Raw genomic sequence first — 19,973 nt, forward strand, 5'->3', positions numbered from 1 at the left:
TGCTGTAAACTAAATACTGGATTAGTGGTGCTGGAAGAGCACAGCAGTTCAGGCAGCATCCAACAAGCAGCGAAATCGACGTTTCGGGCAAAAGCCCTTCATCAGGAATAAATCAGGTCCTAGATCCAGCTGAATTGTATCCCAGGCTGCTGTGGAAGATGGAGAGAAATACAGGGGCCCCGAAGCACTTTTTCAAATCCTGTCAGGCTGCGGAGGAGATGCCAGAGGACTGGAGGACTGCTGCTGATGTTTGACTTGCAGTAATGAGTGGTAGAGAGAGATCAGAGCTATTGGAGGATAAACGTGGAGAAAGTTAATTCTCATTTTAGAGAGACAATGTTTGTTCAGGGATAGTCAGTATGGATTTCAGGGGGAGCTGATGCCTGAAGAAATCAACTAGAATTTTTCTAGGAGGTGACCATATGTTTGAGGGTGGGGCATGTGATGTAGTTTATATGGGTTTCAGCAAGGCCTTTGACAGGGTTCCACGTGAGAAACTGAAAGATAATCTATGAAATCCAGGTTAATTTTGCAAGTTGGATTCAGAATTGGCTTAGTGACAGGTACAGAGGGTAGAGGTACAAGCTGATTGAGACTTTGAACCTGGTGTGCTGTGGTATTCTACAGGGATCAGTACTGTGTCCATTATTGTATGTGACATTCATAAATGGAGTAGATGAGAATGTTTGTTTGGGGTGTGGTTTGAGGGTGATAGTAAATTTGTGAATGGCCAGCTGGTTTATGTTGAGGAAGAACATGTTTAGAGCACTTAAGATTTGTAGCTCAGGTTGTAGATAGGGGAAGTTTGGTACTAGGAAGATATAATGGATCGGTCAGGTGGGAGGATCGGAGGCAGGTGGAATTTAACCCTGATAAATGTGAGGTGCTGCACTTTGGAAGAAGGAACAAAACAAAGGAGTATTCCATGAATGGCAAGACACTCGGAAGCTCAGGGACAGAAGGTTCTTGAGATGCTTGTCCACAGATTGCTGAAGGTGGCAGGACAGATTGTGTAGGGCAGTTGCCTTTCGGTCGTGGCATAGATTATAAGAGCAGGAAGGTCGTGTTGGAGCTGTACAGAACTTTGGTTAACCTGCAGCTAGGTTTCTGTGTACAGTTCTGGTTACTGCTACACGAAGGATGTGTTTGCGCTCAAAGGTGTGTGGATTCATCAGGGTGCTGCCTAAGGTGGAGCATTTCAACTATGAAGAGAGGCTGGATAGCTTTGGGTATTTTCTTTGGAGCAGAGAAGGTTGAGGGGTGAGAGGTGTACAAGGTTCATGGGCATGGACAAGAAGCAGCCTTTTTCCTCCTAACTGTCAATAACAAGGTGGCATAATTTCGAAAGAGGAAAAACTGGAGGTTTGGAGGGGATTTGAGAACCCTCGGGTAGTTGAGGTGGAAAATTTGACAGCCTTTTTAAAAGTACTTGGAAGAGCACTTGAATTGTTATCATTGAAGGCTATGGACCTAGTGCAGACATGATGAGCTAGCATCGATAACATATTGACGTTACAGACTTGATAGGACAAAGGACCCCCCTGTGCTGGAGGATTCTGTAATGTATTTTGGTTACCATCAGTCAAAAATTTGACTCGTGTAGTTGTATATACACATCTGCAGAAACAGAGCTGATCAAAACTGGAATTCTGTAGTGAGTAATGTTTTTGTCTCCTGGACCTCAATACCTGTCTTCCATTGATAAGGCACAAATTGTGAATGTGCTGGAATAATTTTCTTTTCTGGGTGTGTAACTCTAACGGTACTGAATGCTCAACACCATTCCAAAAGCAAGCCAGTTTTTGATCAGTAACAGCCTACTGTCTTACGTGTTCACCCCCTCAGTTATTGCATAATGTACCATTTGCAAGATGTGCTAGAGCAACTTGCCAAGTCTCATTTGAATATCTTCCAAACCCACATCCTTTACTACTTAAAAGGAAAAATACAGCAGTTGCTTGGGAATACCATCACTGCATGCAGGTTACCCTTCAAGTTGCACAACATCCTGATTTGGAGTTATATTGCTGTCCCTCTTATCACTTGATCAAGATCCTGGACTTGCTCCCAGCGCTATGGGTGTGCCTGCAACAGATGGACTACACTGACGTAACATGGCTCACCCATCACCTGAAGGCATTTAGGAATGAGCCATAATTGCTGGCCTCTTCCAGTGATTATTGCATCTCGTAAATGAACAAAAATTAGCAACATTAACAATTTTGAGATATCCAAGTTCTGCTTTTTTTAAACTGCAGCTGTAACAGAAGAAACATGGCCAATTTGTACTGAGCTCCTTCAAAGTAAATCTGCCTTTTAGGGTGTTAATTGAGGGGCAAATATTAACCTGCATACAGCATGGACACCCCTGCTCTCCCGAATTCTGCATTCATTTGAATGGGCATTAAGTCACGTTGTTTGCTGTGTATAGCACTTTTTAGTGGACTTGAACTGCTTAATGTTGACAACTGATTCAGAAATAAATCAAATATTGTTCAAATTATGCTTTGAATTACACTGAAAAAAATTTGGAATGAAACCTAAACATCTGTTGAAATGTCTGTTTGTTTGTATGTTTCATATATAAAATTAAAATTGCACAAGTTATTTATAGGTGTGGGAGATATTTGAGCAAAATACTGTTATACACTATTTAAAAAACAGCGACTTAATTATTGTTTTGGAATCTTGTGTGGGAAAACACGGTATTAAATCAGATTTTGAGCCATCTCGGCTCAGTTGTTCTGATCTGATATGTCCCTACCCCCAGTTTCAAAATGGAAACTTCCCACTGGAATATCGTTTTGCAGGTGCTAAAGTTCCAACTGGACAGCAATTAAATTTGGTAATAGTGATCCAGGCGTTAGTGAGATTGATTGATTAATTATAGCAGAATACCTTCATCCAAATAAAGATTGACTAACTTACCAGCAGTTATAAATTGAAACTGGGGCCTTCCCTGCCTTTAGAGCTAATTTATCCATTGGATCAAAGTCTCCATCCTAAAAAGTGAATAAGTATTTAATAACCTGCTTTGTGTGGCAGACAATAAAAACTTCTAGTTAGAGGATATAAAATCATGATCATGGGAAGTGAAAGATAAAGTACTTAGATCAATTAACCACACCTTTTTGATTTATTTAATCAGGTTTGTAATATTTCTAATGAGATTGGAATGTAATTTGACTTTTCTAAAAGTGTCACCATACTGAATATATGGGCTATTAATTTTCAATTTAATGCCTGTAACTTTAATTTACTGAAATAGTTTCAAAAAGATTCAAAAATTTAATAGCCTAAATCACCTGACCACGGGTTCAGACCAGCTTCTTGAAACAGTCAATAAACAAGAACCAGTCTGAACTGAAATTAACACTTCTCAAAAGAGAAACCCATCAGCATGAAGAAACCTGTCTTTTGTTTTCATTTACGCTTCTGGTTTTTCTCATGCTGGGAAATGAGTCACCTGCAATTTTCCAACGAGGAAATCAGTAACTCAAACATAGAATACGCAAACCAACTGTGTATCAGCTGCTTTTTGCAGAGATGAATTTGTGGCTAGAACCATAAAGTTTTTTGTTATTTCTTTGGTCTTGGGAAGGACCGAGTCTGATAAATTAGAAGAATACCTAAGAGCACAGAACCCAAAGAAACCTGAAATGTACATGAATGCCATTGACTTAAGACATCCCTAGTCGACTGTTGTCTCCTGTTAAAACCAAGCACCGCAGACACCCTGAGGACATTAAAAGAATATGGAGTTGATATTCCTTTTCACAGAGGATCCTATCCTTGTTTGTACTAGTATGAGTGTGTTTGACATAGCATCTTTATTTTTGAGGGTTAGCTCAATTGGAGTGGGGAAAACAAATTGTTCCTTCAAAAACTATTTTAAGAAATCTTTCTGCAATTTTCATTTGAGTCCAAGCTATTAAAGATGTTAACATTTTGCTCAACAGGATGAGATGAATTTAAAGATACTATTCTTGGCAGAACTTAAAGATGTAGCAAGGCATATAGCAGTAGAATTCTTTCTGCATGTTAGGAGAACGCTTCAATGAACAGGTGCCAAAGCATCTCGAGGTGAAAATGCAGGATACCAAAACTGATCAATTAAGTCACAGCACATATGGTTAGAACTGGAATTTCAACTGAAAAAAGAGGAAACTATACCAAAAAGAGGTAAAATGTGGCGGGAATAGAGAGGAGAATTGGAGGAAAGGGAAAGCAATAAAGGAGAGCCAAATGCCCCTGAGACCAGCTGAATAGAAAAGGAAAGCTTGAAAGAGTCTTTGGTGGATATACCCATTTCAAACAGGTATGCTGTTTTGGAAAATGTAGGGGGTGATGGATTCTCAGGGGAACGTAGCATGAACAGCCAAGTTTCTGGTATTGAGACTGGCTCTAATGCAATGAGGGGTATGTCGGGTTACAAGAGATCAATTATGTCAGGGGATACTCTAATCCAAGGTGCAGACAGACATTTCTCTGGCCAGCAGCGAAAAAGCAGAATGGTGTGTTTTAATTAGGGATAGCATTACAGCTGTGTTGAGGGAGGATATTCCCAGAAATGCATCCAAGGAAGTCATTTGGATGAAACTGAGAAATAAGAGGGATGATAACCTTATTGGGATTGTATTATAGACTCCCTAATAGAGAAACAAAGTTATAAGGAGGTCTTGGCTATCTGTAAGAATAATAAGGTAGTTATGGTAGGGCATTTTAACTTTCCAAACATAGACTGGGACTACCATAGTGTTAAATTTTAGATGGAGAGGAATTTGTTAAGTGTGTACAAGACAATTTTCTGATTCAGTATGTGGATGTACCTGCTAGAGAAGGTGCAAAACTTGACCTCTTGGGAAATAAGACAGGGCAGGTGACTGAAGTGTTAGTTGGGGAGCACTTTGGGGCTGGTGACCATAATTCTATTAGATTTAAAATAGTGATGGCAAAGTATAGACCAGATCTAAAAGCTGAAGTTCGAAATTGGAGAAAAACCAATTTTGACAGAATGAGGCAAGAACTTTCGAAAGCTGATTGGGTCAGATATTTGTAGGAAAAGGGATGGCTAGAAAATGGGAAGCCTTCAGAACTGAGATAACTAGAATAGAGAGAAAGTATATTCTGGATGACTAAAGAAATTGAGGGTTTGGTTCAGAAAAAGAAGGAAGCCTATGTAAGGTATAGACAGGATAGATCGAGTGAATCCTTAGAGTATAAAGGCAGTAGGAGTATACTTGAGGGAAATCAGGAGGGCAAAAAGGGGACATGCTATAGCTTTGGCAAATAGAATTAAGGAGAATCCAAAGAGTTGTTACAAATACATGAAGGACAAAAGGTTAACTAGGGAGAGAATAGGACCCCTCAAAAATCAGCAAGGCGGCCTTTGTGTGGAGCCGCAGAGTATGGGAGAGATACTAAAATGAGTACTTTGCATTGATATTTACTGTGGTAAAGGATATGGAAGATATAGACTGTAGGGAAATAGATGGTGACATCTAGCAAATTGCCCATATTACAGAGGAGGATGTGCTGGATGTCTTGAAATGGGTAAAGGTGGATAAATCGCCAGGACCTGATCAGGTGTACCCGCGAACTCAGTGGGAAGCAAGAGAAGTGATTGCTGGACCTTTTGTTGAGATATTTGTATCATCGATAGTCATAGGTGAGGTTCTGGAAGACTGGAGGGTGGCTAATGTGCCACTGTTTAAGAAAGGACAAGCCAGGGAACTGTAGACCAGTGAGCTTGATGTCTGTGGTGGGCAAGTTGTTGGAGGGAATCCTGACGTACAGGATGCAAATATATTTGGAAAGGCAAGGACTGATTAGAAGTAGTCAACATGGCTTTGTGTGTGGGAAATCATGTCTCTCAAACTTGGTTTTTTTTGAGGAAGTAACAAAGAGGATCGATATGGACTTCAGTAAGGCATTCAACAAGGTTCCCCATGGGAGACTAATTAACAAGGTTAGATCTCACTGAATACAGGGAGAACTAGCCATTTCGATACAGAACTGGTTCAAAGGTAGACGGTGGTGGTGGTGGTGGAGGGTTGTTTTTCAATCTGGAGGCCTGTGACCAGTGGAGTGCCACAAGGATCGGTGCTGGGCCCTCTGTTCTGTAATTTATATAAATTATTTGGATGTGCGCATAAGAGGTATGAGGGGCATGGATAGGGTAAATAGGCAAAGTCTTTTCCCTGGGGTCAGGGAATTCAGAACTAGAGGGCATAGATTTAGGGTGAGAGGGGAAAGATAAGAGACCTGAGGGGCAACTTCCTCCCCACACAAGGTGGAAGGTCTATGAGATGAGCTGCCAGAGGAAGTGGTGGAGGCTGGTACAATTGCAACATTTAAGAGGCATTTGGATGGGTATATGAATAGGAAGGATTTGGAGGGATATGGGCTGGGTGCTGGCAGGTGGGACTAGATTGGGTTGAGATATCTGGTCAGCATGAACGTGTTGGACCGAACGGTCTGTTTCCATGCTGTACATCTCTATGACTCTAACTGTCCCCAACCATTAAAAGTTGGATCTGGATGGGAGTCAGGTGGGAACCCATCTCTGGTACAAAAAGCTGTGCCACATTAAAGATAATTTAATTCTTGTGTCCCACAGACTCTGGCCTCAGGATTATTTGCAGCATTAAATGTCTGGTTGTAATCAGTTACTGCAGATTCTGGAATCTCTGCTGAAAACAACAAATGTTGGCGATCACAGCTGGTCAGGTAGCATCCATGGAGAGAGAGCAAGCTAGCGTTTAGAGTCGAGATGTCTCTTCATCGGTGACTTCAGTTCAGCACCAAAGTTAATTTAGACTTCACATTAGCTTGCTTTCTCTTCACGGGTGCTATATGACCCACTGATCTCTGGCATTTGTTTTCATGAAGTGTCTAGTGTCTGCTTGGTCTTTATTGTTGACCAGAATAGCTGTCATGAATTTGCATTCGAAAGGATGGTAACAACAGTTTAAACAATTAGAGAAATTGGCATTTTCTGAAACATTGGGATGCTCTCAGATCTATCTTGTGAGGAAAGTTAAACTTTTTTCCACCTGAAAATAAGTTCATTTGTGTTGATAAAAGGGCTCATGATTATATAGTGTAGAGGTGCCACTGGTTAAATGTTGCTTAGTGAATTTGTGTGCTGGGTAACAGTAGGGTATTTGTTTTCCATTGCAGAACTTGGCCAGTAGCAAACCTGACTGCTTTTTCCAGTCTCTGAACTATATTTGACAGTGTCCAGAACAGAATCATTTGGAGACCCTACAACCTCAAAGGATGGGTCACTTAATTAAGGCTGAGGTCTGGAGTACAGTGTCAGAAAAGGTTAAGATACATGCCAGAAGTCTCAAGGGCTGGAGTTGGGTCAGTAGCTGGAAAAGGATGACAAAAATGGCACTGTGGACCCCCAAACTTCGTTAATAGATGCCTTTATGGTAAACTTAGAAGTAGAGGTCCATAGGGTTTTAGGCCAGGCTAAAATGAGCCATTTGGAAGAGCCACCGGAGAGTGTAGTAGAAGCTGAACTTTCACCTAGTGTTCCACAGAAAGTGAAACAGATTATTAAATACCCATTCCCAATAGGGAGTAATAGGAATATGGGCACGAGCAGAAACCCCAGAAGACAAAAGCAATCATTTCACTAGGAGATAAAAGGAACCAAGCTAAGTTTCAAACTTCAGCCAGTTCAGTTGAATTGATTTAAAGTTTAATCAGTGAGCTGGCAGGTTGCAAGCCAAAACAGGTGGCAAACATCAGTTTACCAAATACTAATGGAAATCAAATTTGGAAAAGTACTTGAATCCAGTACTTTGTAAAACTGAACAAGGATAAAACTTCGAAAGGTAAGCATGGCTTAGGGATGCAGGTATTTCTGGAAACAGATTTTGAATCTGTTTGAGTTGGTTAATGCAGGATGTTTGCCATCCTAATTTTTATATTTCATGCCAACTTTGTAACTACTGTAAGCAAGAGAAAGTGTTTGCATTGCTTTCTTGTGGTAGGAGGTGTCACTCTTGACCAGTTATCTGAGAGTTTTGAGAAGATTTGTAGCCTAGGTTGAGGTTCTGGGTGTAGGTTTGCTCACTGAGCTGGAAGGTTTGTTTTCAGACATTTCGCCACCATATTAGGTAAGCTCTTCAGTGAGTTTGCAAATGAAGCACTGATTGTGTAGCCCACTTTCTTTTTTGTTTGGGTTTCCTTGAGTTGGTGATGTCATTTCCAGTTTTTTTCCCTCTGGAGTGGTAAATGGAATCCAAGTTAGTGTGTTGATAGAATTCTGGTTGGAATGCCATGCTTCTCTGAATTCTCGTGCGTCTGTTTGCCTTGTCGTAGGATGGGTGTGTTGTCCTTCCTCATCTTTTATGTAAGGATACTAGTGAGAGTGGGTCATGTCTTTTTGTGGCTAGTTGACATTCATTTATCCTGGTGGCTAGTTTTCTGCCTGTTTGTCCAATGTAGTGTGTTACAGTTGCAAGGTATTTTGTAAATGACATTAGTTTTGCTTGTCTGTATAGGATCTTTCAAGTTCATTAGCTGCTGTTTTAGTGTTGGTGGGTTTGTGGATTACCATTCAATTATCTTTTTTTTTTACAATTGGGACAGTTGTACCAAAATAGTTACAAGAAACAAAAAGTAACTTTAAAATGGCTACAAACATTTGACTACAAGTTGAGATGAGCTTCACAAAACTATCAATAACCATAATGAACTGAAACTAGCAACTCTATCAAAAGAACCATTTGCACATGAAACCTAGATCATCATCTGTTCTCATTATTACTTTTGTGATAAGCTTCAGTGGAAGACATTGCCTACTCTTATCCAGCTGGAAAACCAGGAAATCAGATTTGGGTTCACAAACAAGCTGTATTTCGGAATTGTTTTTGGAAGAGTTGCGATGATGAACTGGAGAAGATTGTTGCTGGAAATTTGGTGACAAAGCAAATTGGAGAAATATCCAAATAGTTCAACTCAGTTGCTGTTGACCCAGAATACCCCGAACTGAAAATGGTCTCAGACTGTGGACAGCATCTCAAACACCCCAGGACTTAAAATATAAAAGTATATGCAGTTTAATTTTGTACAACACTCTAGCTGTTCTTCACATTTGCTCCTCTATTGTTTCCGATGATTTTAACTTGGTATGTTGTAATTGAAATGAGCTGTGTGCTAAAATGAAGAAAAATTGTGGCTAATCAAGAAGGTTGCAAAGATTAAAGCAGATTCACCCTTTTCACCTTGTTGTAAAGCTAGTGTAAATATGATTCAGTTTAAAAAATGACCAATTGCTTCTCTTGTGCTACTATCCGGAATTAAAACATGTATCAGGTTTTAACTAAAAAAAACTAATTGTTTATTATGAACAAAATGTATTCATGTAAATGACAAATGTTGGTTAATAACTCTAATAATACAGAATTAAATCTACATCACCTTAATCCCCAAATGCGCACACTCCCAAAAAGAAACTTGTTTGTAGAGATTATCTGACTTCTCCCATTGGGTTGCCATTTGACTTCAGTAATTTGGCTGCAATCGTTAATGATCGATGTCAAATTCTGATTCTGACCAGCTTGGATTTGAATCTTAGTGGACTAGAGCAATTCTCAATCAGGTTCCTGCTAAATTTCTGAGAATTTTTTACTGTGGCTTTCAGGAGCCCTACAGCTGCTGGTGGTGTTTTTTTAACACTACTCCTAGATCTGTAAAAACAATTTTGTCTAGAAAAGATTTGGCAAAGAGGCCCTTAGTTCTTTTAAACCAGGTTTTCCAGTAATTATGGCAATAATCCCTACTACTTCAGCTTTATTTTGCTGTTTTCCCAAGTCCTGTTTAATTTCCAGTAAACAGCAGCTAAACCACGTGGTATAAAGTTGGCTTTCTTTCAAAGAAATTACATGGTTTAAGAATAAACTTTTCAATCTAGAGATTGTCCTGATGGTTGAAGCTTAAAAGACCAAATGGCCTACTCCTATTTTGTTTAAAAATGTTCCAATTTCTCCCAGGTAATGAAATATAAGTAGTATATTCCCAACAATTTCTATATATTTTATTTCTTGTCCAGCTTTTGTCAAAAATTAGCTGAACAAGGCTTTTAATTTTTTGCAATTACCTGGAATTTTATTATTCATTATTCACTAAGCTAACTGTCAGTTTGTATCATTGTGGCTTTATAGGGCAAAATAGGATCCAAGCTACCTACTTATTAGCAAAAGAAAAATAACACTTGTAATAAATTGTATGTATGTAACATTATTTGATTGCCACCTTCATTTTTGTTAATTGAATGTAGGAATGGACGCTGGAGATCAGAGTGGAAGTTTACTATCACCTCTTCATCAACTCAGGTGGAAGGCATTTTGAAGATTCAGGTTTGTAATCACTATGGTTGTGATCCTTACAATTGTGACATGTTTCAGCCAAAGAATTTTTAAAGGTCTTCTTGATTCTCTCAACATTATGAAATGAAGCAATAAACTACTTAGTCATAGAGATGTACAGCATGGAAACAGACCCTTCGGTCCAACCCATGCATGCTGATCAAATATTCCAACCCAATCTAGTCCCACCTGCCAGTACCTGGCCCATATCCCTCCAAACCCTTCCTATCTTATATACCCATCCAAATGCCTCTTAAATGTTGCAATTGTACCAGCCTCCACCACTTCCTCTGGCAGCTCATTTCATACACATACCACCCTCTGTGAAAAGGTTGCCCTGTAGGTCTCTTTTACATCTTTCCCCTCTCACCCTAAACCTATGCCCTCTAGTTCTGGACTCCCTGACCCCAGGGAAAAGACTTTGTCTATTTACCCTATTCATGCCCCTCATAATTTTGTAAGCCTCTATAAGGTCTCCCCTCCGACGCTTCAGGGAAAACAGCCACAGCCTGTTCAGCCTCTCCCTATAGCTCAAATCCTCCAACCCTAGCAACATCCTTGTAAATCTTTTCTGAACCCTTTCAAGTTTCACAACGTCTTTCCGATAGGAAGGAGACCAGAGTTGCACGCAATCTTCCAACAGTGACCTATCCAATGTCCTGTACAGCCACAACATCTCCCAACTCCTGTACTCAATCCTCTGACTGATAAAGGAAAGCATACCAAATGCTGCTCTCCCTATGCTATCTATCTGCAACTCCGCTTTCAAGGAGCTATGAACCCGCTCTCAAAGGTCTCTGTTCAGCAATGCTCCCATGGACCTTACCATAAGTGTATACTTATTCTGTAACCCTTCACCATCTTGTATAATCTGTTTCTTCATAAACTCTGCCAAATGTTCCATAACTAAAGTCAATGAGCATCTTGAGTAAGGTTTTGCTGAACCTTTACTGTCTACACTGTATTTACTGAGGTAATGTTTGCCCTATATTTCTAATTATGCATCAGTATTCTAGATTAATTTTCCTTAGTGACAGTTCCATGATCCCTGAGGTCCAGATCATTATTCTTCATGTCCTATTACCTGAAACTTAATTTAATATCTCTTTTCTAAGTAGATACTAATCCAACATTGTTCATTGCTACAGGGCTTAACTAGTTCTGAGATCTATCCTTTGAACTATCCGTTGCTTGAGACTGGTTATTCATGTGGATTGAATGTGCCATCTTTGCATCTGATGTGTGCTAAACGCTCCATCTATTTTAACTTGTCTGCTCAGCCAAGTATTGTCTATCTATATCGTCTACTCTTTGCGAAATCCAACAAGCCCTTTGCAAAACCAAGCTGATGTGTCTGCTGATGACCATGAAACTATTGCCAGTTGTTCACTACTGCTCTTTAGGAAAGGAAATCTGTCATCCTCACCTGGTGGTTGAATCTTAACAGCTGTTTTGGGCAATTAATGCTAGTCTAGCCAGAGAAAGCCACATTCTGAGAGTGGTATTTCTTTAAAAAGAAAAGCATTCCCTGTATTGGGAGATTACGGCAAAGATCATGGTATTGAGGTGGTAGATTTCTGTGGAGCTAGGTGGAGCAACAGTGCTTGTCCTGTCCCTACAAAACACTTAAACTTTGATCAGCCCCCTAGTACTATTTGACACCCACTGGTTCAGCCATTTTGTATCATTTCAAGGGCGTCAAACTGGACTCTGCATGTCAGGAGCAGAAGTGTTCTACAGCAATTTTAACACTAAACACAGCAAGGGATTGTATGAGAGTTTAAGATTTAAACTCTGTTCTGAGTTGAATTGAGCTTAATATAATTACTGAATCATCAGCTGTTATTTTTCACTTTTAAAAATTGTCCAATATTTTAGATGTTTTGAAATTGGGTTATGTGCGCTGGATGATCCTGCGTCTGTTGGGGAAAATAATGCTGACAAGCAGTTTAGGATTGAGAGCTGGATGCTACATGTATTAATACACAGGGCACCTCACCAATTTCAAATCACTAACATGGGTGACATCTGCTTGTAGGTTGGTCAGGGTATGCCCTAAGAAATCAGTCATCTTGCCTGGTTTAAAATGTATACAGTTTGTTAGATAAATCATTAGTGCCCATACCTGTACCAATCATTGTATTTGCCAACCAATCAGCGCACTCCTCTTCGTTTTGTGCTGGTTGATTTCCCCATGAATTGATATTTTTTCAAACAGTCCTGATGTGTGCAAGATGAAAAGCTTTGACAAAATATTGCTTTTCAGCAATACTCAATTCTGCATTATAAAAATATTATTTCCGTACCCGTAGTTACAGTACTTTCAAACAAGTAATTGTATTGTTTTTGTAATGAACAGTTGGCTGCAAATCTTTAAGTTGGTGTTTGGATTGCTAGAGTATAGTAATTTTAAGTATAAAATCACTTTAGATAAAACTAGACTTGAAGAAATGTAATAAGAATTGCAAATCCAAACCTTTTCACAAGTGTACTTTCTTAGGTTCATTATTACGAAGATGGCAATGTTCAACTGGTCAGCCATAAAGATGTACAGGAAACTTTGTCTGTCACTGTAAGTAAAACTGTTCACATTCTAAGAAAACACTTCAATTTTCTCCATGACGTTCTCTTGAAGTATCCAATCTTATCCAACTTTTGGATATTAATGATATTTGTACATTTTTGTTTTGACCAAACCTTTTGTTTGTTTTCCACTTAGTACCTTTCTTGAAAGCGTTGAATGCTAATGCCCAGCTTGAGAACAGCACTGGCATCAGTGTTTTTTTTTTCCCCCCTTTGTGAACCCTTGTGGATCATTGCCAAATGACTGAGAAGGCATTAGGACCTATGGATCCTATCCATGGCTAACTTTCCAGTAAGGCATTTTTCTTTAGCCAAAATAAATTGGAGCAAGTTATTCATTTTTCTCTCCAGACTTCCCTCCCTTTCCTTACTTTGAGGACTTGGGTAATATTCAGGCTAACTCAGCAAAACCACCAAGTTTGTTTTGCTTTACAGTACTCCTAGATGGTATCTCTCCCACCACCTCTCTTTAGAGTTTTTATAACTGTAACTGAAACTTTAATGAACCTCAAGTAAATTATTTTTACTTTTATTTGTATGCATATAATGTCATGAGTCTCCCATTTGAATATGAACTCTCTTTACGTTCTCATCTGGATTATTCTGCTTGTTTCTCCAGAATGAAGCCCAAATGGCAAAAGAATTTACAAAACTTGTAGAAGCAGTAGAAAATGAATACCAGGTAATAAACGAATAATTCCTTATCTCTAGTACTTAAACTGATTTCTAGTATTCCAAGATTTTTGTCATCTTGTGCAATTCTGATTTCATGGTTATGATGATCTCAAACAAGTGCTATTCTGTCAGTTGAAGCAGAGAAACTAACTTTATACAGTTATCCAGGGATTTGCTTGGCTGAGCATTCCCCTTGTCGTATTTTTATATCCAGGCCTCTATTTTTTTTAAAGATTTTCAAATTGTTTTGTTATGTGATGCATATTCTGTCCCAATTTTCAGGTTTCAAACTAGGACCATATGAACCAGTTTAGTACATTGCTATCACTTTCACAAAACATCTGCAAACATAAAATAGCCAATACTTAATAAAAATGGCACATCTTAGGTTAATTTCTCAGTTTGAGAGGTGCTTATAAGTGTACACCAATTAGTGATTTTTTTTTGTACTTGTCTTTGTCTCTTTTGGAACTTGTAGATTTGATTTTTTTTTTTGCTCATTTCAATTACATTCTCCTTTTTTCACAATCTAAATGTTTATCTTTTCCAGACTGCTATCAATGAAAACTATCAGACCATGTCAGACACTACGTTTAAAGCCTTGCGTCGGCAGCTGCCAGTCACTCGCACCAAGATTGATTGGAACAAAATCCTGAGCTATAAGATTGGCAAAGAAATGCAAAATCTTTAAGAGGAAGTTTTGCATGACTGGATAATTTTCGTGTCTGTTTTAAAAAGGTCTGGTCTCACAAGTGTGAAATTGTTGAACTACATTTATAAATTTGGGAAATTGCGTCATAACCTTTTTTAATACACTTTAAGTTGAATACCATTAGCGCTCATGATAGATTCACTGTGCACAAAGCACATGGCTTTCAATGCAGCATTTCCCTTTCTAACAATGTTAAAATAGTTTGCCTCCTTGATTTACTCATTAATGTGATTATTTTCATTTTATTGTCTTGTCACTTTCTGAAGCAGCCAGTTGCAGCCATCATGTTTAGTTGCCATACTTGTGTTTACAGTACCATGGTGAGACCATGCCTTTTTAGGTTTTTTTTTTGGTTCCTGCTTAGTACAATTAAGTTGCTGAGGATCCAAGCAAATTTTAAATTTATCAGGATGGGCCTGTTTGTTCCCAGTATCTTTAATTAGATGAACGGTTGACAGTTACTAATCATTTATATCTGAAATATATCCCTTCATAAGTAGCAGTCACTTCCACATTAATTTTTGAACTTGCCTTTCTTCTCTATAAAGAAGTATTCTGTTCAGGGGTAAATGGTATGGGACAGCAGATACTGAGTTAATGAGTAAATAATTCAATGTGGTTAGTAATGTTTATGCTTTACTGACATGGCACTGTCTCAGATGTAGTTATTTCCTGCAAAAATATACATAAAATACAGTTACTGCTTTGTGCCCACATAAACTCCTCCTTCAATGAGCTGTGTATTAAAAGTTACCCATGAGTTATTTTTTATGAAGCAGACACAACTGTACCAGAACAAGACACATTGTAATATAAACCTGTATTCATTAATTTGTGTGCCAGCCTGTTTTATTTCTCCCATTCAGTGGTATGTGTTTCAGCATTTACTTCCTTTTTATGTAAATGATTTGTAAATGACAGCTGAAATTGTCATTTGATAAATCTAGCTCCGATTTCTAAAGGAATGCTTGGATATGATATTTGTTAGTGACACGTACTCCCTTAAGTTTGCAATTTGATCTAAGTATTTTAGATATCTAGAACGGAAGACTTTATTTAAATTAAATGTTGTTGTGCAAAGGTTTGGAGTACAATTTAAGTTATACGAAAAACTAAATATATCTGATCTCCATTTGAAATGAATAATTTGACATCAAACAGAAACCCCACAGGAGAGGTTGTATCATTGAGTTTGGTGTTTGGACCAGATGAAATATTGGATCACATGAAATGATAGACCTCAAAAGAGCTCAATTGATGTGTTGGATCCTATGAGTGCCTTTTATCTTGGTGTTGAGTCATGTTAATGCGCTCTGCCAGTTATGTTGAAGTACACTAGCTTGTGCAGCTTTGCACATAGAGCACCCACTGTAGTGTGCTCTTCTGGTAGACATTTGGCACAGCCCACAGTATATTTTGGCATAAGAACTTCTGATTTCAACTTATGCTTTTAATGTATACAACCTTAATTAATTCAATTAATGTTATGTGATAACGTTTTTCCAAAGAGTGGCTACTGCAATTAAAAGGATTGAATTGGCTGTAAAATGTTGAAACATTAGTGATCATGAAAGGCACTATATAGTTGCAAGTTTTTGATTAAACTCTTGCGATGTTGAACAATACACACATAAAATAAGGGTTTTGTTATCTGGGCTTGTATATTGACCTTGAGCATTTGCATTTGTTCAGAACGAAACCTGTACGAACTTCTAACAAGCCGATACTACTTGACAATTTCAAAGAACTTGCACTGTAAGTGATGTGGCTGCGCCTTGAAATCATGGAATGCTTACAAATTATATCAACAGCTTTCAGTGCACAAAATCCATTCATTATGTCCCATGTTTTAGGTATAAGGCAGCAGCAGTTAGTTTTTCTGGTGAGTTGGGGGTCAGTTTACATATGGTGCTAGAGAAATCTCAATCTACAGAGTGATAGAACATTAATGGCAGGAGCTACAGCTAACACTAGGGTATTTGCCTCATCTGGTTTGCAATGAATACTTTGGAAATATGTTGCAAGCTGCTTTGAAATCTGTAAATTAGTGATATCTCTTTGGTGTATAGCTATCCCTCATTTACCATGCCTGTGTTCCTTTTGAAATGGTGTCCTAAATGAAATCACTTTCCCATTTATCATGTATTAAGGGTGTTACATTCTTATCCTGTAATTTTTAGATTAAGGTATGAGCGGCTGACTCCAGTGAGAGAGCTGGCTCTGTCTGACATGGGGATTCTGCTGTCTGATTACTAGCTGGGAAATGACAATCTTGTTGCTGGGCTGATGGAGAGATGGAAATAGGTTGCTGGCGGATGGCATCATGAATGTAGAGAATGTGAGTGAACTGTAGCCCAGAGTTTCCACATCTCTTGCATCCTGTCTGCCGTTGGGCCTCAGGAAGACTAACCTTAACGTATATAGTGATCTGGAGTGGCTGCAGGATGACCAGAAGAGATTCCCCCCCACCATCAGAGATTGGAACTCATTCTCACCTCAAAACCTGGAAATCATTTTTATTCCAATCGAAACTGAAAATCAGACTCTGTCCCAGAAGGTAGGCATAAACCATTTCTCATCTGTATAATTTGGAATATTTCATTGTCCCTCTGAGGCTGGCTAAATTCCAATCTGTGCTAAACAAAAAAAATTATGGCTTACAATTCTGTGCAGAAATGTTCTGTTTCATTTGAACTGTTCAACTCAAACTTGATTTAATGGGGATGATTGCACAGCATTCCATATGCAGTTCCAGTACTGATGTGATCCATGTCCACATGCAGCATGGCTTGGACTGATCAACACAAGTAACATTTACACAACAATAGCCATCCCCAACAAGAGAATTCACCTGTTTTCCCCTTAATATTAAATGGTATGACCATGGCTGAATTCCCCCACTATCTGTATTATGGGGGTTACCATTGACCTGAAATAGAACTAATCCAGTCATGTAAATACAATGCTGACAAGAGCAGGTCAAAGACTGGGAATTCTATAGCAAGTCAGTGGTGGTCCCTCGCAGATGAGGATGACTCTCTCATTCTGTGAATCTATAGGTGGCTGTATCGACTAATGTGGCTACTGTAGACTGTTACACTTGGGGCGGAAGAGGTGGATGGGGCATTGATATGGTAACATGCTCCTTTTGCTGTTTTCACTGGCTTCCACTTTTCCCAATGGCAAATCTCAAGGTGCTTTACACCTTCTCTGATGAGGACTGATAATGCTGGAATGTGCATGGAGGATTATGTTCATTCTGAGGGCACAGCTCCACCCTATGGTTTGAAAAGGATATGTCTAAGTTAATTAAACCTGACTAAATTAATACTCCATAAGGAAAATTATTTCCCTTTCAATTACAGTAATTTCTAAAATTCATTCCCCACATTATTACATTCAGCCTGTTTCACTTGATCTTGGCAGTTCATTTAGAGTTTCAAATGTTTTTTAGAAGTTAAAATGCAGCTATCTGGTATTTGGAAGAAATTGAAGGTTTTTCCTGATGTTCATTTGCAGGTTTCTTATTGCTGACCAGGTTGCACTAAACCTTTTTTATAAGGGAAACCATGTAAGGAAATTAATCTGCTGAGGTTTTGTTTCTACAATGTACACATGCACCTTGCATTCATGGCATTGATCAAAAGTGTTCCTAAATTAAAGAACAGTTTTTGTAGGAATGTAACAGTTTATTTTTACTCTTTCATCTGTTCAGTTGCTTTTGAATAATTCCTTGATTTAAGGGAGGAAATAGCTAAAGGATTGAAATATCAAAGGTGAGTTTCTCCAGTGTTGGTGACAATTCAGGCCACAATGTGGTTTACAAAATATAGCTTTGTCTGGATTGATACCTGATTTGAGATATAATGCGTCTGATTTAATCAGCCTATTTGATAACCAATGTACTGAAAATGACACATTGGTTCGCACTGCTGTCTCAGGGCTAGGGACCTAGGTTCAAATCCAGCCTTGGGTGACTGTGGAGTTTGCACACAATGTCTGCATGGGTTTTCACCAGGTGCTCTGGTTTCCTCCTCCAGTCTAAAGATGTGCAGCTTAGGTGGATTTGCTATGCTAAATTGCCCACGGTTGTGGTAGTAGATTCGTCGTGGTAAATGTGGGGATATGAGGATACGGTTGGGTTTGGGTGGAGTCTTCAGAGGGTCATAATCATGTAACACACAAACACCTCTGTCCAACAAGTCTATGCTGAACATAATCCCAAATGAAACTAGTCCCACCTGCCTGCTCCTGGCCCATATCCCTTCAAACCTTTCCTACCCATATACAAATGTGTTAAAACCATTGTAATTGTACCCATATCCACCACTTCCTCGCATTTCATTCTGCATGCAAACCACCCTTGATGTAAAAGAAATTTGCCCCTCGTCCTTTTTAAATCTTTCCTCTCGCCTTAATGTACCCCCTAGCCTTGAAATTCCCCATCTAGAGGAAAGACAACTACTATTAACTCTATCCACCTCATTATTTTATAAACTTCCTATGCCCCAGTGGAAAAAAGGTCCCAGCTTATCCAGCCTTTCTTTATAATTCAAACCTTCCCTACCTGGGAGCATTCTGGTAAATCTCTTCTGAACCCTCTCAAGCTTAATATCTTTCCTATAACTGGGCAACCAGAACTGGGCACACTCCTCAAGAAGATGCCTCACCAATGTCCTGTACAACCCCAACATGACTTTTCAACTCCTATGCACTGAGTAATGAAGACAAGTGTGCCAAATGTCATTTTAACCACCCTGTCTGTGTACCTGCATCTCTAGGTCACTCTGTTCTATAACATTTATCCAGGACCCTACCACAGTGAAGACATAATAGCCTTTGTACTTTGCATTCCTTTTGCACTGTAGAAATTGTAAATAAAAATAATCCTTTGCAGTGTGTTTCTTTGATTTCAAAAAAACACAAATTCTACTAATTTGGACAGTGTAGTCAGAAGTTTTTGTCAGACTGGTTTTCACTATCCCAGCTGGTTAGTTGTCTGGCCAAAGATATTTCAAACAAAAAAATTATAAAAGTAGTGACCCAATAGTTAAAAAATTAATGACTTTTCTAACTAAATTTGGCCGTTAAATGTATTGTGCTCAATTTTAAATGTAGTTCAAGTTGATTATTTTCTGACATGAAGACAAAATGTGAGCACTGTAGGTTTTAGAAAGTTGAAATGGAAAATAAATTCAATTATGGAATAACATTTTTGTGAAAAGTATGTACTGAAGGATAGTTGGGGATTTACAGGCTTAACCAAAGTGATTTACTCACTGGATGAACAGAGGGCCTGATTCCAGTCCCGTTGGAAAATTGGATATGATTGATCTCAACATGTGCTATGGAGAAAGTGAGGACTGCAGCTGCTGGAGATCAGAGTCAAGAGTGTGGTGCTGGAAAAGCGCAGCAGGTCAGGCCGCATCCGAGCAGCAGGAGAATCGACGTTTTGTGCAGAAGCCCTGCATCAGGAATGATGGATGAAGGGCTTTTGCACAAAGCATCGATTTCTCATTTGTTGCCTGACCTGCGCTTTTTCAGTACCACACTCAACTCAGTACATACCTAGGTTTATATGCTATAAACCAAGAGAAGGACTTAATCACTCCGCACCC

General features: G+C 38.9%; 1 protein-coding gene across 1 annotated transcript in view; it reads left to right on the plus strand.

Moving 5' to 3' along the window:
* The window catches only part of LOC140457834 (F-actin-capping protein subunit alpha-2), a 44,163-nt gene extending 28,977 nt beyond the window's left edge, over window positions 1–15,186 (plus strand). The window contains exons 7-10 of the mRNA XM_072551498.1: window positions 10,298–10,376; window positions 12,886–12,957; window positions 13,588–13,650; window positions 14,194–15,186. Coding sequence (XP_072407599.1) covers window positions 10,298–10,376; window positions 12,886–12,957; window positions 13,588–13,650; window positions 14,194–14,334 — 355 coding nt within the window. The 3' untranslated portion in view covers window positions 14,335–15,186. The remainder of the gene's footprint in view (window positions 1–10,297; window positions 10,377–12,885; window positions 12,958–13,587; window positions 13,651–14,193) is intronic.
* Window positions 15,187–19,973: the final 4,787 nt, after the last annotated feature.

Source organism: Chiloscyllium punctatum, chromosome 32 (assembly GCF_047496795.1).
Source record: "Chiloscyllium punctatum isolate Juve2018m chromosome 32, sChiPun1.3, whole genome shotgun sequence".
Classification (NCBI taxonomy): domain Eukaryota; kingdom Metazoa; phylum Chordata; class Chondrichthyes; order Orectolobiformes; family Hemiscylliidae; genus Chiloscyllium; species Chiloscyllium punctatum.